Raw genomic sequence first — 22,034 nt, 5'->3', positions numbered from 1 at the left:
TGACCCCAGCTGACTTCCTGGCCTTTGGGCAGGGGGCTGGACTCGATGATCTCCCGAGGTCCCTTCCAGCCCTAATGTCTATGAAATCTATGAAAGAGTAGACTCTTGTATACTCAAACTAACATTAATATCTGCTCATGACTTCTTGCTTTCCTATATGGTCAATTGTTTTTACACAGATTTAAAACTTAATAAATATAGAAAGAAGTGGATGTAGCCAGTTGAAACTGTTGGGATTGATTCATCAAGCTTATGTTTTGGGGAGTATGTATGGAGGGGTAACAAAATAAAGAAATGTCCAGTCTCAAAATGTGATGTGCCTGACCATTTTATGCAAGGGCTCTTAATCTGCATGTTTATTTGCATAGGTGTGTTAGAAGACAAGTTAAGATCTTGGAATGATTTTCTAAGGTTGAGAAACATGTTTGACACCAACTTCCTGTTTTCAAAGACATTTTGATTTGATTTTTTTTTTTTTGTATTTCAGGCAAATTTGTGCTTCGTGGATATTGACAACCACTTCATAGAACTGCCAGAGGAATTTCCCCAATTTCCCAACAAATTGGAGTTTATTCAGGAAATCTCTGAAGTCCTCCTTCAGTTTGGAATCCCTCCCGAGGGAAACCTGCACTGTAGTGAGAGTGTCACCAAACTCAAGAACCTCGTCCTTAATGACTTGGTCAATGACAAAAAGAATGGGAACATACCCAGCAATGCCATCAACATGTATGAGCTACTAAAAGGCAATGAAACTATCGCCCGTCTGCAAGCACTAGCAAAGAGGACAGGCGTGACAGTGGAAAAAATGACTATCATGGCTCCTGTGGCAGAAAGGGAAAGGGATGTGAAACTGCAGTGTGAAGAGGTGGAACTGAGCGACTACAAACTAAATGTGCAGATTCGTGAGGTCTTTGCCAACCACTTCACACAGATGTTTGCGGACTACGAGGCCTTTGTCATTCAAGCAGCACCAGACATGGAATCGTGGCTGACGAACAGGGAACAAATGCAGAACTTTGACAAAGTATAATATTGACAGATATTTGTGTTTTGGGCTGAAAAAATGCTGATTTGGGGAAACAGGTTGAATAAATATAGATTTTTATTCCCCTTTCCTCATCCATCTGGCCACTGGTTGTGTCTGTTTTGATATCCAGGGCCAGATCTTCAGCCAGCATAAACTGACAAAGCTGCGTTGAAGTCCTTGAGGTAGAGCTGTGTGCTGACTGCCACCAGCTAAGAATCTGGCCTGTAGGTGTAAATACGATAGTAAACAGTGATGAAGAACTAGCTATTATTTTGGTCATATTGTAGCAATAGGAAAGGATTCTTATGCTGAGGAAATAGGTGCTCATAAAGATTTGAAATATAAATCCAGATATAGGAACTTAATTTTTTAGCAACTTCTCATTTGCTATTCATCAGGGGGTGGGGGAGGGAGTCTCGGTCTCTGCCTGGCTCTTGCTCTTGGCCTTGCTCTTGGCCTCTGCCTCATACTCACTCTATCATTCACACTGTCTCTTTCCTTTATTTGTTTTGTCCTTGGTCATACAGTGAAACTTCGTTTTTTTCACTGTAGCATCAGACAATGAAAAGAGTTTTGTCAAATGCAGCATTATTAATTTGTTTTAGTTGGATGAAGAATTAAATGTAGGCTGGGATGGGAGGTGGGAAATAAACTTTAATGCATTAGTGAAAGAAATGCAAAGATTGATAAAACTTCACAACTTCATTTCTTTGTGTCGTCTTAAAATGAGATTTTATGTTCTTATAGGATCAGTGGTATTTTAAATATCCAAACCCTGTGCTAAGCACAACACCTAGGAGAATCAACATCAAGGAACAAATCAAAGCTGTTTTTGTGGGCTAGTTTTGACATCAAGTGGAAACACTCTTCCTCTATATGTGTGCGTGCACACACTTGTACTTTTTCTTAAGTATTTATCTTCTACTTGGGAATAGCGCTTGTTTTTACTGGAGTAATTTCCTCAGTGTCTGTACAGTAATATTGACTTTGGGTTCAGATTTTCAAAGTTGGATCGGGGTGGTCATACAATTCAATTTTAATGGGAGTTTTATGATGAATCAACCTATGTGTGCTGCCTTTCTTCCAATATTAGAAATACATTGGAACGTCACTTAATTTTGCCCATATATCAAATAAGTTTCCTCACCCAGTGGATTTGGATGTTCTCCAGTTGTGCATACTTTTTGTTTGTGTGGTTTTTATTTTTTAACCATTTAGTACTGACAAGAAGACAGGTAAAGCAGAGGTTCCCCAGCTGTACACTTACTTCTGGTCTGTGAGTAATGAGGCATCATATGGTGCTGCCTTTTCTGGTTTGCAGCTACCAAATTTCATTAAAATTCCTAATATTACTTTTGAATGTAAGCAGTTAGTTTAGTTGCACAAAGGTGTCATGAATGAGGGGACAGTCTTCTCACAATCCTGATGGGAGAGAACAGAGTCCATGGGACAATCTTTGTAGCAGACAATGATTTTTCCATCTGAGAATGTCCAGACATGGGCCAAAATTCATTTCTTAGTCTGTTCTGTAGCATATACAATGTGTTTGTGTAATTATTAGGACAAAATAAGTATATGATACTAATTGACCATATCTTATTACAGGCTTCTTTTTTGTCGGACCAACCTGAGCCTTACCTCCCATTCCTCTCACACTTCATTGAAACCCAGATGTTTGCAACCTTCATTGATAATAAAATTATGTCTCAGTGGGAAGAGAAGGACTCCTTTCTGCGGGTGTTTGACTCTCGAATTGAGAAGATAAGGCTATATAATGTAAGAGCTCCTGCACTGCGGACATCAAATTATCAGAAATGCAGCACTTTAAAAGAAGCAGGTATGTTAAGCTCTATCAGTGCTCAACTTATAAATAAAATTCAACTATGTAATATCTTAGTCTCCCACTTGACATGCAATCAGTTGTTGAACCTGTTGAACTATAAGCATTGTATGTTAAGTACTTAATGGCATAATTTTACCCACTTACTTTTTTTGTAACACTAAAGATGTAGGGACAGTGAATGCCTCTCCTTCACACTCCCAAGCACTCCTCACTTTCTAATATTTTGAGAATGAGTCTCTTTCTGGATTGAAACAATGGCTGCCAGTGCTGCTCTGTGCTAAAATGCAGTGATTTATCAGAGCACCACTGGGTAAAGAGGCTGCGTTCTTCTGCCTAGGTCACTGACAGAATTCTTCCCTCTTAGTTGGAAGAAGCCAGGTTATGATACTCTCTGTTTTTGTGTGGGACGAAGAGACAACAACTGACTGGGGAGATGTCATCAGATATAGCTATGAATGGAACCTTTAGGTCAGGTACAGACTATAAGTGATCAGAAACTGGTCTATACCCATGACAGAACAGAAGTTTGGCACACACAGACTGGTTTAAAAATGGAGGAACTCGGTGTTAAGCTTTGTCCCCCTCCTCCACACTCACCTAAGACTTAAGGTGTGTTCTGTTCACTACCCATCTGAACTACTCTGCTTACAGAAAACCATGTAACTTAAATCCATTCTGTCTCAGGCTTTTTGAATGTCTGTACCTAGCCTTACTGGTCCAGTGATGGAAATATTTATATGCTGTTTCACAGTGCACTGAAAGTTAGGTGTTTATATTCTCAGGGTGTATTTTCAAAGTAACGGATGGTGTTTTTGCCATGCAAACAGATTTACATATAAATTTTACCATATTACAGAAGGAATGAATCCCTGAATTAAGATATACCAAAAATGATTTGGCTAGATGTATTTTTATATATATTCAAAGATTTGTTTCAATTGTTCAATTACTTGAAACCCTAGCCTACTTCTGCTTTTCAGAAAAAGGGTGCTATGCATTTTTTTTATTATTATTATTATTATTATTATTATCATCATCATTATCATTATTATTAAAAATAGTTCTAATTTTCAGGTCGCCTGTCTATTCAACGGCTAATCTCAGTTGATATTGTGGCACCGGAACCTCATATTCTGTCTCGTGACATGCAGCAAGTTGATAGTAATTCCTTCATGTTTATCAGTTACACAATATTAAGCCCAACACCAGTCACTTTGTTTATCTAACCAAACGTTCTCTGGGGTTCTCGGAGCAGATATTTAATCTTCCATTCTTACAACATACTGTACTTAGTTTTATTTTCTTTTAATTACAGTATAATGTGAAATTCCCTAGTAAAAATGGTTTCTGATAACAAAATGTCCAAAAGACCTCCATACCAGTATCCTGGTCTTCACGGGACTGTAAAAAGGAAAAGGGCTATGGGTTCTGGTCTTAACAAAATATATAATGGATTTGGCTTTTCCATTCCAATATTTATTCACCATTGGAAGCATTAAAGCTAAAAAGCTATTTGTCCCTGGATATGGGCTGTAAAATTTAATTGCAGTAGTGCTGGGAAAATAGATTTCTCCACTCTTTATTCTGAATCACCGGTTGGGAGCTTTCTGTCTTGTGATAGAGACTTGAGATGAAATCTCTCACATGGACTTCAGTGGAGCCAGGATTTTGCTCTCTGTATTCTAATGTGTTCCCTCTCTGACCCTAATAGCTCTCAATTTTTTCTTCTTTTTATGGTCCTCAACCTTTGGCTAGCTCAGCAGTTTAAGGCTCCCTTCAGAACCAGTCATTAGTAGCAATCTAATTTTTAGGAGGATGACTTTAATCCCAAGACTTTTCCAGGATTCCACTGGCCTCTGGGCTTTGTCTGCCTAAGAAAATAAATGGGGAGTCAAAGACACACCAAGCGCTGCTATATGTGGATATCTGAGCTGGCCTTTGTATTCTAAGTTTTAGTGACACAGACCACAAAAATTGAGCCATTGATTCAAGTTAAACTGCTCCTTTTCTAAACAAAAAAAAAAACAAAAACCCCCAAAACCCAAAGATATGGTTATCCTTCAAAAATGAGTTGTTACTAATAGTCTGCACTAAATGTCTGCTTGTTTAATATTCATCACTGCTGGTTTCCTAGTTCTTACGAAAGACGTTTTAACTGACCTGCCCCAGTACTAACAGATGCTCAAGTATGATGTGAATACGGAATAATGGAGCACAAATATTTCTTTGTTTGCATAAATGAAGATTTTCAAGGCTATTCTTTTGATCTTGCTGGATCATGCCTTCTCCCTCTTAAAAGTGAAATATTTCTTTTAGGTTCCAAACACTATATAAATAAACTGCATTCTCTGCTTTGTAAAGAAGCCAGTTAGCTGAATAATGCAGTATTGCATGACTCTGTATTTCAGTTTCAAAATGTTGTTTTGATGCCAGGCTTTGAGATGTAATTTTCCTCAACTGACATAACTTAAGAGTACTGCAAGCAAAGGATGCTGTAACTCTATGAGAATGTGTTCCTTTCATCACTTTCTATATCAACTCCTTTTGCTTTGAGTAGTCCTGTTCATTCATCTGGGAAAGACTGACAATGGGTACATGGAGCTAGGAAAATGAAAATGTTTCTTTAGTGAAGGGAAATATGCTTCCTCAAGATGTAGGACAGTTTTTCTGCATCACTATTTAAGCGTACAGTAACTTTCTAACATGGTCAGGTAATTCAGTAGATAAATTGCAGCATAGTTAAACCTTCCTTTGTAGAGATGCTTATTTTAGCCCACTGAATTGATTATTCATTTATGAATATAATTTGCAGCACAGTCCATTGAACAGCGACTAATGAAGATTGATCACACTGCTATCCACCCCCACTTACTTGACATGAAGATTGGTCAGGGCAGATATGAACAGGGGTTCTTCCCAAAGCTGCAGTCAGATGTGCTGGCAACAGGACCAACAAATAACAAGTAAGCACCCTCTTTATTTTGTAGACTTCCAAACAGGTTTCTACTATGATAGATCCACTCCCATGGACAGAAGTCAGAGATCCTAGGTATTTTTGTCCAGTTTAGTGAAATAGGGGCAGGTATTCTCCATTCTTTCTGTCTGGGAAATAACTTCGGAGTTTGCAAGTAAAATATTTTTATAGCATCTTTTTAATCTCTGCCTAATTCTAGTTTTTACACCAGCTCCACCATGGCCATTTTGTTTGGTTCAGTCATGTACTTATTGTTTCACCTCATGCTCTCTCTATCTTTATTTTTTTGCTTTGTTCTTGCTCTGAGGTGTCACTTCCTCCCCTAGACAGAGCTAAGGTCATGCAATCCTTTCAATTTTCAAACAACACTTCAGATTCTTAAATGATATTCTAACATGGATCCAACTCATTTTGAAAATTTGGTATCATCCTTCAGAACAGCATTAATCATATCCTTCCTATACTGCTTGTTATGGACACTCATTCAGCAAAAAAACCTATACTTGTTTTGTTTCACCTCCTAAACTGATAGAGAATAACCTGAGGAGACTGCGAAGCATGTTTGCCCATGGTTGGGCCATTTACTTGAATCTGCATCAAGTCCTGGAGTTTGCTTTGCTTTTTTTCTGCTGTGTAATTTGTTTTGGTAGGAAAACTTTTGTTTTTGTTTTGTAATAATAAGAATGCTGCCACTGGTAACAATATATTGTAAAATCCAGAAGGCTTGGTAGTTGAAATATATTGTTAAATATACATGTGTAATATGATTTGTGAATTTAAGAATAATTTCAGTGCCATGCTCAGCACGTGTGACAGGGGTTGCTGACCCCTGATCCTACTTGATGGGTGAAGTCAAAGCACTGAAATCATAGATAAAGACCCATGAATGTGGGTATATGGTAGCCTGATGAGTCTGTAGCTGTATATCACACAACAGCTTCCAGAGTAACTTAAATTTGATTTTTTCTGCTTGAAAAACTTTTTAATTGCTTCAAAATGTGTGATCCCTTAAGGTTTCAGAGAAAAGAACCACGATTGCCTTTGATTTTGTTGTGAATTTCCACCATAGTGGCTGGCTGCTTTTGTAAGACATTAGATAAAGGATTCTCTACTTGAAAGGCAGAAAAACTTTGTCACAGAGGTGATTTGTTAATGCATTTATGTCACAATGTTGTTGACTTTACTGGTCTTGGCCTCCTGATGCCTCCCTTTAGATGCATCAGTTTCCTGTTTGTGTTGGATACCTAAATGGACAACAAGTTATAGTCTACCTAGAATGAATCAATATTTAATCACAGTGTTGGGGTGATGTTGTAACTCAATTGGCACAAAAGTATGTGGGCAATATCTTTTATTGGACTAACTCAATAGTTGGGAGGGACATAGAGAAGCTTTTAGGTACCACTGTACCCTTCCTCTGGTCTCAGTCATCAGGGGGGTACCTGAAAACTCATCTGTCTCTCCCAACTATACCACTGTTCTAATAAAAGATTCTACCCACAAAAATCTTTGCCTTTTTAACTGTCAGTAAGAGCTAATTGCAAGAGGAAAATTTGCCACCGTAACTTTTAAAAATCTCTTTTAAAAATTTTCATTGAAAATGTTCAGTTTTTATCTAAAAAAAAAAATCAAATGTACCAATTTCCCAAGAACCTATTTTAGACGTAACTTTTTTTTCAGTTTTTTTCTTTTTAAATAGAATTCAGTTGGTCACCAACTCTCTGAGCAACTGAGGATTCAAAATGGATGCCACCTAAACGACATTAGCATGAACTTGAATTTGGGGCCATCTTTTTTGGAACTTTTAAATTTAAAAAATATGTTGGACTTTCAATAGAAATAATTAATATTTGAGATGCAGAGCTGTTAGCTAAGGAGCATCTTGTTTTAGAAGATCAGTCTGTACACCTTTTTAAACAAACTATGTTCACTGTTGTGGTATCCAAATAAGATGCAGTGTGGCCCAGTTGGGTCTATGTCTGGGTTGAGTTCCTGTTTCTGCCTCTACTCTGTACCAAACCACACTGGAGAACAGGAGGAGTAGCTGCTTAAACCAGGAATCACTAGTACTGCAACATCCTCAGAATTTTTTTAAAATATAGATGACAGTTTCAGAACTCCAAAATGCTGCGTCAGACTTGGCTTCTTTTTTTTTCAGAAGGAGAGAGGAAGAGGCAGAATATTGCCTGATAAAAAAAATAAATCACCCAATTAAAAATGAGGAGTTATTTAGCATAATCAAACTACTTTCACCTCTTTGCATATAATAAGCATGATGTCCAAACCATTGTGTATTTGTGTGTATTAACAAAGAAGAAGTGTGCGTAGAGGAGGTGCAGGGAATTGCTAGATAGATCTATGCATACTAGTACATGCACCTATGTATCTGTATCAGTATAGACAAACATTTAGCACATTAAGAAAGCCAGTTTCACAAAACTAAAAGCAATTGAGCCAGATTGACCTAGAGCAGGGGTTGGCAATGTTTTTGGGCAAAGTGCCAAAAACATCCTCATCCTCAGCTTGTAAGATGTTGGTGGGCCAGGGGCCCAATCCTTGTTGTGGCAGCACAGCTTCAGCCACTTGCCCACCATCCACCGCAAGGCACACGTGCTAAACAAAATGCCTTCACATGCTGCACTCTGGCATGCATCCTGGAGATAGCCTACCGCTGACCTACAGGGTCAGTGGGGAGGGGAATTAAATTGAAAACTAGGAAATAGAAGGATCCTCAGTCTAGCATAGCAAGATGTAAAAAGAACTAGTGATGAGATGTTCAAATTAGATATGTTTAGATTATAAATAAAGTTCCAGTTTTTAAACAGTGGGACCTATGACTATGGGGACAACATACTAAGGGTTGTGATGGGTTCCTCATCTCTGGAAACTTTTAATTCCAGATTGGATGTTTTTCTAAAGGACATGCTGCAGTTTATCCACAGCTATTAGATTAAAGCAAGAATTAATACAGGAAAGTCCTACGGCCTTTGCTATACAGAAGGTCAAAGCAGATTATCACAGTGAACTCTTAAAGCCTTAAAAATCTGTGAATATAATTCAGGCTTAATACTTTATTTTGCCTTCTTCTGACATGGCCTCCCCATAAAGCAAAAAGCCAGTATCACAATCCTTTGAAAGTAGGTACCCCTCCCCACCTGCCTTCAGGAAACCAGTATACATGTGCATGTGTGTACACACTCCACCCCCACAGTGTGATATTAAAGGCTTGCACATCATGCATCTTTCCTCACTTCCAGCCCTTGCTAGTCCTTATTGGTCCTCTCAGTTTGGGAAGTACTAGAGTACATCTTCATTAGATGTTACTACTGTTTTTTGCTTACGTGCTTTGAACAGTAACTAGCGTGATTGGCTTCTGACTGAGCACTTCTAAAAGATGATGTGCATATTCTAGCTATCATTGGAGCCTCTCTGCAAGCTCAGACAGAGATTTGCATTGGTTACTCACTTGACATGTCCTCAGGTTTTTGGAAATGTTGCATTAAGCTGTCTGTTTGCTTTGTGGCACCATCAGTTACCCGAGACCAGCTAAGCCAATAGTAAGAGTTTTTAAAACTTCTCAACCTGCTCAGTATATTTAAACCTCTCAAAGATACTTCCTAAAAATCAGTAGTTCCCTTTATAAAGTATTTTTACCCCTTGGGTGTTAAATAAGCTTGTATCGGGTCTAAAGCTTGTAAATAGCAAAGTATTTTCATTTCAGAACTTCTTAAGCTGAAACCATGTTTACTGACCACCAAGTGGTGACAAAAAGCGTGGCAAACATGGATCTTGAAATGTTATTAAAAAAATAGTAAATTGAACTTGTAGACAAAAGGACTAGTCTTTCTGTTGCCTTTCCCCTCATAAATTGTAGCTTGGCCAAATATATGCAGGAAGTATAACTAGGCTACATACACATATTCATATAATTTGGGAGAAGTCTCCCAGGTTTCCTCTACTGGTAGAAAAACTTATCCAGAGATGCTTGAACAAACATTTGAATGCTGATCCCATGAAGAGCAGAGAGCTTGCAGTGCTGATGCTGTGCGGCCAGGGTGACCCTGTGCTCATACATCTCAGGATCCTCTGCAGTCTGCCCAGAGAGGGGGCTGCCCTATGCACTGCTGCCATCCTGATTGCTGACCCAGACTGTCTGTGTCTCCGTGCAACACAATATGGAGCATGTTCTGTTCTCTGTTTGGCAGAAGCAGCGGAGTCCAGTGAGCAACACGCTCTTGAGGGATAGGAGGCGGAGCAAAGTATCCTGAGGTGCTCCAGGACTGTGGTGTGACTTCTTCTAAAAGAGAATGTGTACGGATATTTACCATCCCAGGAAACTTAATCCTTGTTCCCAGGTTATTTTTCTCCTGGAGTAGCCATTTTTGCTCTGGGAGAAAAATCGTGGACTTCCGTACACTCATGGTTCCTCCTGGGGGACCAATGAGACTCCCAGAAGAAACTGAATGTCTTTACATGGCCTTAGAGATTTTATACCTAAATACAAGATGATTGACTGACTGGAAAATTTTCAGGTAATGCAGTATGTAACCTTCCTGACATACTACATTTGTGACTTTCAGCTAGAGCCATGGCAGTCTGGGGTGCCTTGAGATCTTTCTTACAAGTTAGAACTGTTAGTTGTGCCAGTATGGTTCACAAGATAAACCTAAAGATTTCAAATAGGAATCCATAGCGTTAAAAGTGTTCTAACTTGTTTGTGGTCTTTCTGAGTTCTTTTCAATAGAAAAATTGCTCTAATTTTTCTGTAATCAAAAAATGAGTGAAAAGAGCTGGCATCTTCTGAGGGGTGTGTAGAGTGTAACAAGGTTGAGAAACCACCCATCTGCATGGATCTTGAGCTGTCCTTGAGTTTACATGGGTTCATCCTATCCTCTGCTCTACTTTTCTGTGCTGCATACATTATACTTGATTAGCCTACTGCTGTCAGTTATTCTTTGCTGACTGAAGATGTTTTTTACTCCTCTCCTTGGGGCCCTCCCTCCTCCTTTTCTGTCCTCCTCTCCTCCCCCAAAAAACCCCCCACTTTAATCAGGACTTGATATGTTTTTGTTTTGTTTTGTTTCCAATACTTGCTGTTGCAAAGTTGGTCCAGGCATTTGCAAGGAGATAAAAATATAAAAGGACAATACCGTTCTATATTCAGATTCCTAACTGCATAGTAACAGCAGCAAAAAGTTCAGTTAAAAGTTATCTTAATTCAAAAACCTCTCTGTACTGGCTAGTAAATTTAAGCTTGTGCCACACTTGCTGGCTGTGTGGGTACATACTGACTAAAAACAGTGGTAAAACATAGTGTAGAAAATTAGCCAGAATTCTGTTCATTATTTTTAACAGCAAGGTATTCATTTTGTGTGATGGCATCTTTGAAAATATTTGTGATCTCAGAACATACTATTGCCCAAAAATCTGCAACTAGCCAAAGTGCCATCTGGGAAAGAAAAAGCAACCCCTTTTTTTTTTTTTCAGTTGGCAAGAAACAGTAGGGTGAGGTTGGGATCAGTGCCATTAAATGATCCTGGGAGCAACGTAACTAGAAACGAATGCTAATTACAGTTTGCGGTTATCAAAACACTAACTGCCAAACAGTATGATCAAATGTTGGTTGAGCTCCATGTATACTTAGCAGTCTCCTCCTTTGCCACATTCTTTTTTCTCCCCAGACATGATCTGTGAGGCTTATATTAGTGGGATACATCCACCACTCCCTTTTTGACCAGCAGTACAATATGGTTATTGCTTCCCATACTTTTTCCTTTTCATACCTCTAAGATAATTTATTTTTTATTCCGCTCCCAATTTCCAACCTTCCCATCTCAGTAGCTCAGTGCTGTGGTATCTGATGTCTATAAGTCTCCACAATTTCCCATTTTTTTTTGTCCTCATCTCTCATAGGCACAAAACTTTTTATTTGTCCAGCTAGCACTCTGACTTAGAGCCACACACTGGGCAGGAATATCCCCAGTTTGCTCTGGGACCACATGCACACCTGTGACCCTGCCAGAGCTGAGGATTGCCTGCAAAAGGGAGAAAATTATACTTTTATACAAAACTAAATCTGTACATTAAGATGTGAACTAATATATCCAAGTGTATATAGACAGAGTTTCTTACTGCTGTTCCAGCAGTACATAACTGAATAGTTGTGTTGCAGGCTATTGTAAAGCCTTGCCAAATGCACACTTTTACTGTATTTGACTGAACCTGGTACAAGCTTGCATGATGATAGGGCTTAAAAATTGGAAGAGAATGATTTTCCAGAGTTTGAGTTAGAGCAGGGCTGTCCATCTTCAGCATAGCTGGTGGCTGGCCATATTATGTGGGGTGAACTGGAGTATCACAAATTCCACAATAATCTGGGGGTCTGTGGGGGTCATGAATTTATTTATTTATTTATTTCATTAATATGGCATGTGTAGTCTTGTTGGAAGCTAGTGTTATGCTGGGACAATTGCCACCCCCAGACATAGGCAAGAGACATCATTGGGTTGGGCACCCAAGACATTGTCTGCCTGTAATGGGGAAAATAACTCCTCTATAGCAAAGCCATCTGAGAGAATGCCCCGTCAGCCAGAGGAACGCCGGGGAGAATGCCCCGTCAGCCAGAGGAACGCCGGGTGTCCCAGGCAGTGAAGTTTCTGAAGGATTTGGAGACTTGTTGAGGAACTGACAATTCTGATGGGTGTGGGGGAGGGAGCTTAGAGTTATTGTGAGGGCTGTTTGTAAAGTGACCAGAGTCTTTGGATTTTTTCCAGCTGTAGAGGAGTCTGGGGCCCCAGCAATCAGGGCTGATAGAATCAGCAGAAAAACTGATCCTTAAAACACTGGCTCTCAAGAGGGCTAGGGCGGTGTAGCCAGGTGAGAGGAGAAGAAACTGTAGTTGTTGAGTTTTTTTTTTTTTATCTGAAGTCAAATTTCTCGTATAGCTTTTTTTTCTTCTATATAATAAATCCTTTTATTGTTTTGCCTCACTGATTGTCTGTGGCAGAGAGTGATTTCTGGGCAAGTGATTTCCCAGGCTTTTACCCATTCTGCTGAAAAGGGGACCTAAACTTTCTTCTACACCCAAAGGGGGGGCACCTAGGGCTGGTGGCTAAAGGCTACCCCAAATCTACCAATTATTTTTACTGGAGGAAAAAGTGGCCAATATCAAGAACACCTCAAATTTAGTTTCCATGCTCATCTGCATTTCATCTATGTACAGGATGAGAATTTAGATGAAGAAACAAGAAGGGTGGCAGTGCCCCATGAAATTCAATTATTTTTATGATCCCATGGAATGGATGGAGTTTTTTGGAAATTCTCTACAGTAGAAGGTAGTAAATTGTTAAGTGACTAATTCAAGGTCTCAGAGCGACATTACAATTTGCATTCCCTGAGCCATGTTCCCCCCCATGCCAACCACTGAATAACCACATGATCCCTTCCTGTGCTGAAATGTGATACTTTTTTCAGGTAGAGTACCAGTTTAAAAAAAAATGGGACTTTTACCACCTTTATAGTTATCATGTGGTGAAGGGATTATAATAATAATAAAATAAACGTGACTATGTAAATGATTTGTGGTACTTGATTAGTTAACCCTTTTAAATTTTAATTAATCAAATATGCTTACAGTATCAAAGTAAAACAATCAATTAGCTTGAAAATAGAAAGCTTGTTTAATTATCTGGTAGCTTCATTTATAACATGAACCTTGATAAATTAAATTAAATATTTCCAGGGAAAACATTGATTGCACATCATAGCTGGAAATGCTTTAGGGCCTTGGCAATATGCAGAATGAGCAGCGAGTCCCTACAAAGAACAAATGAATGGGGCTTCTTCAGGAGCGGGAGGAGAAGATTATTCAGCTTGCATATTTTTAAACTTCAGTCCGTCTCTTTTGCCCTATTTTTCTTTCCTGTCCTCCCATATTTCCCATCTACCACCCTCTCCCCTTTCCTTGTGTATTTCTCTTCCTTTCTCTTATTTTTCTATCACATCCCCCATTAAGTCTATTCATACTCATACCATTTCTGCAAGCATGCTTATGTGTCTACCTTCTGGCTTCTGTATTACTGATGACATTTATTTACTGAGGTATAAACCAGTGCTTTGACACGGATCTCTCTAGGCCTGGTGCTATACCCTCAGTGCCTCATTTTCTATTAAACATGAATATTCCATACCTATTCACCTGACACAGATATTTAGGATCAGTTCATGGTTGTAAAGAAAATTGGATATGTGATATTATTCTAGCATCTGATGAAGTAAGCTGTTGCCTACAAAACTTCATGCTTCTCCAGACTGGTAAGTCTTATGATTCTAACCAGTGTCATGATATCTTGGATTTCTGTGAGATTCTTTTAAGGGAGCGCCTCTGTGTGAACACTGTGCAAATACCTACACGATTCACAAGATTAACCCAGAAATTTCAAATAAGAATCCATAGTGTCAAAACATTGACCTGCTGTGGTCTTCCTGAGCTCTTTACAACAGAATTGCTCTATTTTGTCCATAGTCAAAAATGTGTGAAAACTAAGAGCTGGCATTTTCTGAGGAGTGCCTTATAAATTAATGAGGTTGCATACCTTCTGCTTGACATCAAACTAACACAGCTAACCAAATTTATGAATTTTAGTGTGAATGTAAAGTATTACCCTGTATCTAGTTTCTGTACAAGGAGGGACAGAGGCCATGTGTTTTATACATTGCTGAATACCCAAGATATTACCCAAGATAGAATCTACCTGAAACTTTCATAAAGCTCTTTTAAAAAACAACCTAAGCAACCTCTCTTCCCCACCACTTCTCTCTTTCTCCCCCTTCTCCCTTTTGCTCTTGTTCTTCCCCCATAGAATATCGCTTTACTGTACCTAAGTTAAAAGCAGTAATGACCCATCAGCACAAAATGCAAATCTTGTACGAGACATACAAATAATAAATAGTAACTCTTTATATTAAATTTTAATAAAGGCAACACAATAAGTGCCACAGGCCTGTTAAACATTTCAGTAATATTTGTTCAAATAGCTTTCATTAAAAGTAGAATTTAACTTGCTCTCGCCATGTGTAATTGAAAGCGAATCTGAAGAGGGGAACTAGTCATAGATGTTAGAGTTAGAAGGGACCTCAGCAGGTTGAGTCCAACACCCTACCATGGGCAGGAAAGAGCGCTGGGGTCAGATGACCCCAGCTTGGTGCTTCTCCAGTCTCCTCTTAAAGACCCCCAAAGTAGGAGAGAGCACCACCTCCCTTGGAAGCCCATTCAGATTCTGGCAACCTTTACTGGGAAGAAGTTCTTTCTAAAGTCCAGCCTAAATCTGCTCTCCGTCAATTTGTGGCCATTGTTCCTAGTTACTCCGGGGGTGGGGCCTAGTAAATAAAGCAGGGGTCAACAACCCCTGACATGCATGCTGAGCATGGCACGCAAGGCCATTTTGCTTGGCACCACTGCCAACTTGGACTCTAAAGAGCTGCTGCCAGCCACAGAGCCCAGGATGCTCCCAGCAGGTGGCTGGGAGGCTGCAAGCCCTGCTGCAAGCAGACTGGGCTCCGTGGGTCGGCTGCAGCCAGGAGGCTGCAAATAGCTGCTCTGGGCTCTGGCATGTTGGCACTCCAGCACCTTCCAAGGTAAATGTTGTGGTTTTTTCGGCACTTGGGCCAAAAAACGTTGGCTACCCCTGAAATAGAGCATCTCCTATTCCTTGCTGCCCTCCCCTGATGAATTTATAGGCAGTCACAAAATCACTTCTCAGCTTTATTTTGCTGAAGAGATCTAGGTCCCTCAGTCTCTCTTTGTAGGGCCTTGCCTGCAGGCCTCTGATTATACTGGTGGCCCTCCTCTGAATCCTCTCAAGATTCTCCGCGTCCCTCCTGAAGTGCGGCGCCCAAAACTGGATGCAGTTCTCCAGCTGTGGCCAAATAGAGGGGAAGCATCACCTCCCTGGACCTGTTCATTATGCATCTGCTAATGCATCATAAAGTGTGGTTAGCTGTATTGATCAAAAGGCATTAATGAATAGACCTGTTAAATGCTTAAACAGTGCATTAATAAATAAAGCACAACACGCAATGTCAAAATTAACTACTCAATTTTGCTACACACAAAACTGAATAAAACAGCTGCTGTAGGAAAATGATTCAGATGCATGGGATCACCATAAATGTATAATAACTCAGAAAGAATGATGTTTTAGTTTAGTAGTTGGGTAGACTCTTGTTTTACTATTTTTTTAAATACACATTTTACATTGTACCTACAGTATGGTAAACTACTACAAGAAAAATACAGGCCATACTGATAGCCTCAAGTACAAGTCTAAGAATACCGCTAGTGATTCTTGCAATTAAAATGAAGCAGTGGGCCTACAAAATACATCTTAGTGGTTTTTTTTATTGTTCCTGAAACGTTTAACATGTGCTAAACTTCAAACACTGTAAATCTCTCTCATTTATATACCCATTACACCTGTATTTTAATGCTACCATCACTTAATTATATAATCCAAATGTGAAAAATACAAATATATAAAATCTCATGAGAACATATGTCATACCTTTTAAATGATCAGTTTCTTCCAAGCTTTGAGAGAAGCTTTTGAGCTTTGAGGGCTGTGAGTTTGGAGGATGACCCTGAGGGCTGCTCTGGTCCATGAAGCAGCCTCTGGCTCTGCAGGGCCAGCCACTGACTCTGCACCCACAGCTGCTCCCAGCACCTGCCTGCAGCCCCAGGATTGGGATTGTGCTGGACAGGGAGTGAGTACGCTGCTGAAGCACTGGTCCAGCATCACTATTCCCTCCTTACTGAAGGCTTCTGGTCTACCTACTCCTCAGATTCAGCCACTCCCCAGCTCTGAGGTCCAACAGCTATGCTGAGAGGGGCTGGTCCCCCAGCCAGGGAACTGCACAGCCTCCTCCAGCCTTTCCTTCCTCCTGGCTTTATCGCTTTTGGGATAAGAGTCTCTGTGTCAGGTATGGGTGCTGCCTCATATCTCCTAGGTACCTTGGGAAGCCAAGCCCTGGCAGCTGCTCCCAGCTCCCTACCCCAGGAGATGCTTGGCTGAGATTCTTTCTCTGCAACAAGTGGATCAATAGCATGCCCAGCCTCAGTTCCCATTCCATGGTTCTGAGACTGTGGCTGGGTTAGTTAGTGGGCAAACTGGCCACTGTGCCGCTCATCCCTGGCAGGCACAGTTAGCTTTCCCAGGGAATTTTTCCCCTTATTAGCAGGGACCCTTGGGCCCAGGCCCCAGGCATTAATCCGCCTCACCCCTTGCTAAAATCCACTACTTACTCCTTCTATTTCTTGGTCCTTTGTTCAGTTCCAGTCCAAGACTAATAAGGATGTCTTTCTGAGTACAGAAACACAAGTTTTATGTAGTCATAAAACAACTTGTAAAATGTCACCTGTGGGGGATGAAAGTTGATGTGAAAATTGCAGGCATGCACAGCCTACAGTACCCCCCCAGCAGTATTTATTTATTAGGTTTATCCCATGTGGCATTTCTATCACTTGATAAAAGGCCTCATCCTGAAGTGCACAGCTTATGAACCACGTGGGGGCACTTCTGAGACAAGTGCTACATGAGGAATTGCTTTTGCCACTTCCTACAGCACTGGCTGGTTTTGGGTGTTACCGTTCCAAGCCACTTCCATTTATATAATCTGACATAATGCAGTACAGGATGCTTTGGCTGTAAGTCATTTTAACTTTTTTTTCTCCCTATCAGCAGTTTAAAAGATTTCCTGTTAACAGAACACTAAAAACAAAAAGGGGTGGAGAGTGGGACCCAGCCTGTTCTCTCCTGAAACGTACTTCATCTCCCGCTGTTGTGGAAAGTTAAATCTAAACATCTAATACTGAAGACACCTCCCAATCCTAAATTGTCACCAAAACAATATAAATTACAGCATATTGATCTTGATTTTGACTTTTTTGGTGATATTTTAACAATGCATAAAAATCCGAGCAGATAGATTGCAGGATTGTTTGCATGTACGTAATGTACACGCACATACCATAAGTGCATGTTTGTTCTGAAAGTATAATAAAACTCCTGGTTTAATATAAAAACCTGAGGAACCAATTGATGATCACCAATTTTATAGCAGTGATTGAGCTCTTTTTTATGTAATCTCCCAAGACACTCTTTGAAGCATATATAACTGGCCAGTAAAAGGCAGGCTGTCGAGGCTTGATGCCTCAGAAAGCAAAAAACCATCCATCCTGGCAGCTGCTGTATCTGTAAGGGGCTTCCCTTCATACTATAGGTAAACGTACTCTTCTCCTCCTTTCTAGTCCAGTCCTCTGGATGCAATCCTCTGGGTTCAAGAGGGTGTTTAAATAAATGTGCAACTTGATTAAACCAGTTTTAGATGCAGGTACCCTGTGTTTATGTGTGTCAAGTTTATGATGTGTATGCTACAGTGTGTGTGTAGCTTATGATGTGTATGCTACAGTGTGCACCCCATAACCAACCACAAGTCATGTCTAACTACTACTGACATCCTTTCCCCATGGCAGCACGATTCTGTAGAAAAGGGAAAAAGTATCTATGTCTTTAGTAGAATATCAGTCATTATGTATGAGAGCACTATCACAGTAGGCTGATTTCTGGGCTACCAAAGTTGACTGGTTTATAGCAGAGGTGTCAAGCATAAATTGATTGGTGGGCCATATTTCCTGCTTTTCAGGTACCTCCAGGCCACACCTGTTGTGACTGGTAGACTCTGCTCATGGTGCTGCTGGGGCAAAATGGCCTACCAACATGGCCAAAGCATAAGCAAAAACCAGGACTCTGCAGTGGTGGGGACCATGGTGTGTGCCCTGGACCAGTGTCCTGATATTAGGAAGAGCCATCGCTATGGCTGGAAGTGATGGCACAGCCATGAACCAGGGGATGAAAAAAGCAAGCCCCCCTACTTCAGCCACCGCTGCTGCTCACACTTGTTGCTGAGTGCCACTGATTCCAGTGGCCAGTGACAATGGGAAATGCTAAATACTGTGGCAATCACAGTAGGGGCCACACCAGCACCTCCACCAACAGCAGCATTAGGCTAACTAGCTACTGTTACATGACCCCCACAAGTGAGCTACTCCTGCTCTCACTCCTCCATTCTGGTGCACCTTTCTTCACCAGGGCTCTGATATGATAGTGAGAAGCCCTGGAAAGAGATGGCAGGCCAGATTACCTACCTCTGTGGCTCAATTGTATGATACCCCTGATTTATAGAAACTTATCACTCCAGAAATGAATGGAATTGGTTTTGTTTTTGGGGGTTTTATTTTTTTTGGTGGGGGGGGAGTTTCAAGGACATTCTTCCCCTCCCATAATGTGTACTAATTCAGTATATTTGAAGTGTTGTAGAGTAGTGAATTTACTTTTCCCTCTCAGGGACTTGGCTTCTCAATAGGTTTCCTTTCAGGGCTTTCCCCTATGATTTCCACGTTAAGCAAAAAATCTTTCTCTGGCTCCTACGCTGAAATGGCCCCACTTTTCTCTTGCCTTCTCACAATGTATTCAGGCATTTGAATTATTTGGCAGAAGAGCTTTACTGGGTATTACACAGGTACAGGTAAGAATAGAAGAGACTACTCAGATGAAGAAGCAGAGATGGAGCTTAAAAATGGACAGAGAAGGAAGCCTGACAGCCAGAATCATTATGGGTGTGTGGCTTAGAAAGTGGGCACTACACTGTGGTGCTGTAAGCAGGAAGCTATCACTGGTTGTTTGATCCCTTCTGTATTCATGAAATCAGGACACTGCACATTTTTGTACAACAGAAATGTCTTACTTCATCACTAGTTGTATCCTACAAGACCCCTGACTTTCTGATGAGCTTCACACTTTAAAAATAGAGTCTATACTGTCTTTTTAGGAAGAAGGAAAAAACTTCCCTATCTCCAATAAAGACAGGCAAGGAATTAAATGTAGATGAAACTAACCTATGTGGAATTCAGCAAGCAGTATATTACTCTAGCTCAAATACTGTGATTTTTAAAAGTAACATTACCCTAAGTCTCCTGGTAACTAAAGGAACCTGCTAATGGAAATTGAGTAGCAAGCACTTACTCCTCACAGGAATAGTGACTTAAGTGTTTTAACACGCTTTCAAAAATCTTAAAATATATAGGATGTGATTGGGGTAAGTCACTATCATTCTTCAGAGTCAAAGCCAGTATTTACATAAATGACTTATGGCAATGTTACACTTTGAGAATCTTCTGCAAATAAAAGTATAACAAAAAAAAGAGAACTCAAGAAACAGAACAGGATAACAAAAGTAAAATTACTTTCAGAGTTTGTCTTCAGGCACCTTTACCTTCAATATGATGAAGGTTTACTATGCAAAAGCATTGGTATACATTTTCAATATAATTGTATACTCTTATACCTGATGTAACTATTCATATATATTCTGAGCTACAAACACAGCTTTGGTACCCTCCCTATGTCTAAACATTCATTTTTGCAGTTATTGGAAACAGCAGGAATGATGAAGAAAATGCATGCTTGATGTGAAGGAGTATACAAGGCAAAAGCAGCATAAGCAATAGAACACACTCACTGTTTTCAGTTCATTACCACTGCTTCCTTCATTTATGCAGTGCTCACAACAAATTCTTATTTCTTTGTATTTGGTAATATATTTTCTTGCATACCACATGCCCCAAATTACATGCACCTTGATTGGGAAGGCCAAATGTTGGGAGAAAAAAAGATGTTTTCAAAGTCAGAACCAACAGTGTGACAGTGTCCAGGATGTATAGCATCTCAAGAGAGAGTCTGAGTGAGGCAGCAAGAACTTCCTAGTGTGGCATGATAGCATCAAGGGTAGGCCCCAGACCAGGGATAGGCAACCCCTGGCACGGGCGCCAGTGTGGCACACAAAGGCATTTTGCTTGGCACGAGCACCTCAGGGCAGATGGTGGGGATGGGGCTTTACTGCCACAACAAGGATTGGGCTCCTTGCAGCCTCCCCCATCATACACCCCTGGCACACCAGCATCTTACAAGTTGAGGTTGTGGGTGTTTTTGACACTCTGCCCAAAAACATTGCTGACCCCTGTCCAAGATCCTAACAGGGGCAGTACCAAAATTGTTACTTCTTTAGTAGGAATAGCTCTTTATCTACATTCTTGTAAATAATAGTGTTGCTCCTATACCACAAACCTCATCAAGATATGGCAGACTGCTCACACCAGCTCATTTGCCCTGAGCCACCTTAATTACTTTTTCAGACCCAGGCTAAAGTTCTCAGCTAAGACCTACTGCAAATTCTTTAGAAGCTGAGAGAAGTTTAATAGTGAACTCTACCCCTCCTGCTTTCTAGGCCTGAAAGAAGGGACAGCCATTTTGGCAACCACTGGAGCAAAAACTCCATGCTTCTACTCCAGCAAAAAAAATAAGCTTCCCTATTTAAGACACACACCCCAATTTTGGAGGGCTGATTGCAGGGGAGGGGAAGGGGAATGTGGTATACAAGCAAATATGGTAATCAAAATTATTTTGAAATGTTCTGCTAACAGCTTAAGCTGTTTCTTTTATGTGCAAAAAAACTTGTCAGTACTATTTGTTTGGAGCAGTTCTCCAAGTTGTTGGGTTGTCTCTTCCACCCATGTCAGAAGATCTTTATTTTTGTTCACTGAGTAGATGACAAACTAATAAAGGGGACTGGAGGGGAAAATAAAAAGTATGAGCATGCCGTTGGAACTCTGAACCTCTTGGGAGATGCTGTGAAGACTTAAATGGGGGATAAAGAGGCAAGAATAAAACATTTAATATTTTAACCTATTGGGTCATATAAATCTGGTCTGAAATATCATAGTTTGGAAAATTAAGTTGTAATATTTAGTGGGAGGGATCAGGTATAAAATTAATTTATTTGTGTAGTAGAAGTCATTATAAGCCAGAGGCAAAACGTGCCCTGTGGGCCACATGCGGCCCGCCAGGCCATATTATCTGACCCGTGGAGCCCCTAAAAAATTTAGAAAATTAATATTTATCTGCCTCTGGCTGCCTGTCAAGTGGCCCTCGATGGCTTGCCAAAACTCAGTGAATGGCCCTCCACCTGAAATAATTGCCCACCCCTCTAATATAAGCAATAGTTTGAGCAATAGAGTGACATGTGAAGCCAGCCAGAAGGCAGTCTGGTCCAGTGTAAACAGCATAGGACTGAAACTT

The 22,034-nt window shown here is 40.3% G+C and overlaps 1 protein-coding gene across 2 annotated transcripts in view; it reads left to right on the top strand.

The window, feature by feature from the left end:
• Positions 1–22,034, top strand: part of DENND5B (DENN domain containing 5B) — a 188,782-nt gene that overhangs the window by 119,897 nt on the left and 46,851 nt on the right. For both annotated transcript variants that reach the window (XM_019544624.1, XM_019544623.1), the window contains 3 exons: positions 488–1,024; positions 2,633–2,864; positions 5,683–5,833. In XM_019544624.1, the coding sequence (XP_019400169.1) occupies positions 488–1,024; positions 2,633–2,864; positions 5,683–5,833 (920 nt within the window). The remainder of the gene's footprint in view (positions 1–487; positions 1,025–2,632; positions 2,865–5,682; positions 5,834–22,034) is intronic.

The sequence above is a fragment of the Crocodylus porosus genome, unplaced genomic scaffold, assembly GCF_001723895.1.
Source record: "Crocodylus porosus isolate Cpor-Errol unplaced genomic scaffold, CroPor_comp1, whole genome shotgun sequence".
NCBI lineage: Eukaryota > Metazoa > Chordata > Crocodylia > Crocodylidae > Crocodylus > Crocodylus porosus.
The sequence above is the reverse complement of the archived record's forward strand: the minus strand, read 5'-3'. Positions and strand labels throughout refer to the sequence as shown.